This window comes from Tachysurus fulvidraco, chromosome 7 (genome assembly GCF_022655615.1).
Source record: "Tachysurus fulvidraco isolate hzauxx_2018 chromosome 7, HZAU_PFXX_2.0, whole genome shotgun sequence".
Lineage (NCBI taxonomy): Eukaryota > Metazoa > Chordata > Actinopteri > Siluriformes > Bagridae > Tachysurus > Tachysurus fulvidraco.
Genome location: NC_062524.1, coordinates 3,506,661 through 3,510,573, shown reverse-complemented (window position 1 = coordinate 3,510,573; position 3,913 = coordinate 3,506,661). Strand labels below are relative to the sequence as shown.

At 43.5% G+C, this 3,913-nt stretch overlaps 1 protein-coding gene across 1 annotated transcript in view; it reads right to left on the bottom strand.

Annotated features, from left to right (window-relative positions):
• Positions 1 to 1,150: 1,150 nt before the first annotated feature.
• Positions 1,151 to 3,913, bottom strand: part of txn2 (thioredoxin 2) — a 6,673-nt gene continuing 3,910 nt past the window's right edge. Inside the window, exons 3-4 of the mRNA XM_027162243.2 lie at positions 2,097 to 2,220; positions 1,151 to 1,898 (exon numbers count right to left, since the gene is read on the bottom strand). Coding sequence (XP_027018044.1) covers positions 1,782 to 1,898; positions 2,097 to 2,220 — 241 coding nt within the window. The 3' untranslated portion in view covers positions 1,151 to 1,781. The remainder of the gene's footprint in view (positions 1,899 to 2,096; positions 2,221 to 3,913) is intronic.

Sequence of the window (3,913 nt, the reverse complement as noted above, 5' to 3'; positions counted from 1 at the left end):
ACCCAAATGAGTGACTGTCACTCTCAATGCGTGATACTTGACAGCCCTGGAACCTGTTAAGGAGTGAGATAGAGTAGGTAGTTCTCAGGCAAGCGTAAAGGATGGCTGGACAACAGGGTCAGAGCATCTACAAAACCGCAGGTCTTGTGCGGTGTCCCTGGCATGCAGTGGTTAGTACCCAGCAAAAGTGGTCCAACTAGTGAACCTGTGACAGGGTCATGGACCCCCAAGGCTCATTTAAGGGTATGGTGAGTAAAGGTTAGCTCATCTGGTCCAACCCTACAGAACAGCTGAAAAAGTGAGTAATGGCGCTGATAGAAAGGAGTCTGAACCCAGAGTTCAGGAAATCAGTAAAACCTACATGATGTTTTTAATGATGCATGTTGTTCTGGCCGTTCTCTGTATCGTATCCAGGTGAACATATTCAAGTCCAGCAAATCCGCCGACTGTCCCATTAACATCAGGTTGTGACAACTGCTAGCTAAGCTGTCTAAGCTTGCCAAGGATAAGCTGGAAAGGTTAAGAGAGAAGCTATTTAAATCCTAACGTGGAGTTTAAGTAGATGCTTGACATTGTGTCGGACATCAGAAATCAAAGGAGACGACGACGTTACGTTATCTCCTCATGGACCTAAAGGAGACTGTCGTAAGGGTTTCCGTCGTGGATTTCCGTAGGGGACGTCCAGGTTACGTTCCAACAGAACCCTCCACCGTGAGACACTCATAGAAACTCTCAGGAACTCACAGAAATCCTATTCTGAAGGAGATCTAAAAACTGTAAGGTGAAAACCCGCGACGGCGTAACGGCACGCTGTATGTTACCCAGCATAACATTACCGCCACAGATCTAGAAACTGCAGTGGATTATTTCCAGCCCTTGTGTAATGGTCCATAATATCATTAGCTGTTTGAGTGAAGGTATATTGGCTTTGTTTCGTGTGAACGCACGGCCGATTAAAGCTGGTATTAATTTTAGCGCTCTCTCTCTCTCTCACACACACACACACACACACACACACACACACACAAACAAAGACATTACAGTGGAATTTCAGATATGTCCATTAAGAGCCAAGGGGATTTTTTTTCTAGAGTTACTCTTGCATGACTGTAAGACAGGCGCTGAAAAGAAAGAGCTCTGAGACTTCACATAGGACATCATACATCAGCTTTATTTCGAAATCCTTTTCAGCCGGTCATATTAAACAGATGGAAATCAGCACTATTATGGTACAATTCCAATTTCACAGTCAAACCTGAAACACAATCAGGACACGTTTTCTCACACGTGTAGAGGATAATTATTATTATTTTACCCCTCTCAGAGTGGAAATATCGTCTTTGTATTTTACGGCATTAGTCTGGATTAGATGTACTTGACCTCTGTGATAAGTGTGAGACAAACACGATTGTCACGTGGTCTCGGATTAAAGACGAAGGTCGCCTCCTAGTGGACGACAGCAGGAACTACGGCGAGAACTGAAGCGGTTGTGACAGGATCAGGGTTAAAAATTTCATTTCCTTTCCCTTTAACAGAATTCCACAGAATTTGTGAAGGTCAGCAGCAAAGGTCGGTGAAGAGTGAAAGAACACGCACACGTTCATATACAAAAGCATCTAAAGGATACACAGTGATGGCTACCAGGCAAATCGTGGATTAGCCTGGTGTGTGTGTGTGTGTGTGTGTGAGAGAGAGAGAGTGTGTGCGAGAGTATAAATGAATGTGACATTTACAGAGCTGTAAACTAAAGTTCATAGAGGCTTGGGAACTGATTGACAGGTTCATTGTCCAATAAGCTTGTTGACAAACGAATCCAGCTGCTGTTCATCTTTAACCCCTACGAACTTGTCGATGATGTCGCCGCCGCGCATGCCGATCACCGTGGGAACCGCAGACACCTAGAATGGTGCGAGAGCAACGAAAATGAAGCCACGACACCTAACATTTAATAATAAATTCTCTCAACAAACTCACAATAAAACTTAACAGTGTGTGTGTGTTTTTTACTGAACCAGCACATTTATGTGCTCTGTGTGTGTGTGTGTGTGTGTGTGTGTGTGTGTGTGAGAGAGAGAACTCAGTAAACTTGTTCTTACCCCATATTCTATAGCGAGGTCTGTGTGTTCATCAATGTCCACTTTGGCCATGGTAACTCGACCCTCCTGCTTAGCAATGGCCTTCTCCAGCCTGGGGCCCAGGATCTTACAGGGGCCGCACCATCTGTATAACACACACAGACATTAGACACAGACACAGCACAGTGTGTGTGGAGTTCTGCTAGGTGTGGGTGAACGGGCGAACGTCAATAAGCCACACGCCCTTTGCTAGACCTCGGTCACAGAGGCCACATGGATCGAGGCACTGAGGCTACGCCGTTTTTCAAGCGGCGGTTGAAGACCTACTTATTCAGGAAGCACTTCAACTAGCACTTCTTTCCTTATCTTTTGCATTAAAAAAACAAAAAAAAACAAACAAAAAAAAACCTTTGACACTTTTTCATTGTAACTTTGAACAAATGTTTTAAACTCATGGTATCTTAAGTATGTAACCTAGTGAACCAGCATTAATGTATTCAGTGTTAGAGATTTAAGCTCTTATGTACGTCGCTCTGGATAAGGGCGTCTGCCAAATGCTGTAAATGTAAATGTAAATGTTTTGACTAGGCATGAGACACACAGATCGAGTTTGTTTGGCCACACCCCTTTTTTTTCTATGCACTGAAGACACACCCATTTTGTTACGCATGAACAGCCCAACAACCACATGCCCTTTGTTAGACCTGAGACAATGTGACCACACCTGTACTGTGTTTTTTATTCGAGCCAACAATCCAGAGCTCAGCTTCAGGCTCAGGTCCTGTTTCCTACAGCAACCAGTTTTATGACATCGAACCCTTTATCACACTTAACCGTACGATTAGCCAATAAACACACAAAGATAAGGGGGAAATAAAAAGGTGGGGTGAGAGACAGGACGGGTTTAACAAAAGATTAGAACAAGACGGGAAAACAATATGGGAGATAATCGGCGTACAGACAAAACTAAAGAGTCTCATATCAGCGAGTCAGGGACGAGAAAAAAAAAACCTCAGAGTTTTAATCATGGATGATTGGAAGGGACGAGTCGTCACGCGGCATGTCCGTGTAATCAAAGGAGCGACTGCAAATGTGAATGTAAACAGATCGACATTCAGCCTGAGGACTTTCAGACACACAGCATAATAAGAGGCAGGACGTACATTAGATTGTAGCATTTTTTCTGTATCATGAAAATGATCACACACACACACACACACACACACACACACAGCTCAGAAAGGCCACAAATAAATGACCGCACGTGTGTGTGTGTGAGAGAGAGTATTACTGTGTATTCATGCACTATGTGGTGCGTAATTTTGCACACAAAACCACATGTACACATGCACGTACACAGTGTGCGCGCACGCACACACACACACACACACACACACACACACACACACACCTATTGATTTATAGTGACAGAGAATGAAGCACCAATCAGGATTCAGGAAAAATTGAAGCATGTGACACTTGTTACAGGGCCATAACCAAATAAGAGAAACAATGTCCACACACACACACACACACACACACACACACACACACACACACACACACACACACACACAAACACACAGCTGTAGCAGAAATATAAAGTCTAGTCGTACTGTTTGCACCACTAATTTGTATATATTTTATATATCTATATTTTCCCGCCTTTTTCTCCTGTATAGAAATACATCTTGATTTTAGTCAATTCTATTTTTATTTCCCTCACAGCCGATAAACCGTCTCACGGTGTACCGATGTCTGTGTGGTTTAAACCCGTTTACATGGAAACCCCAGTGAACGAGCCGGTTGCTATAGAAACGATAAGGTATCAGATCTAG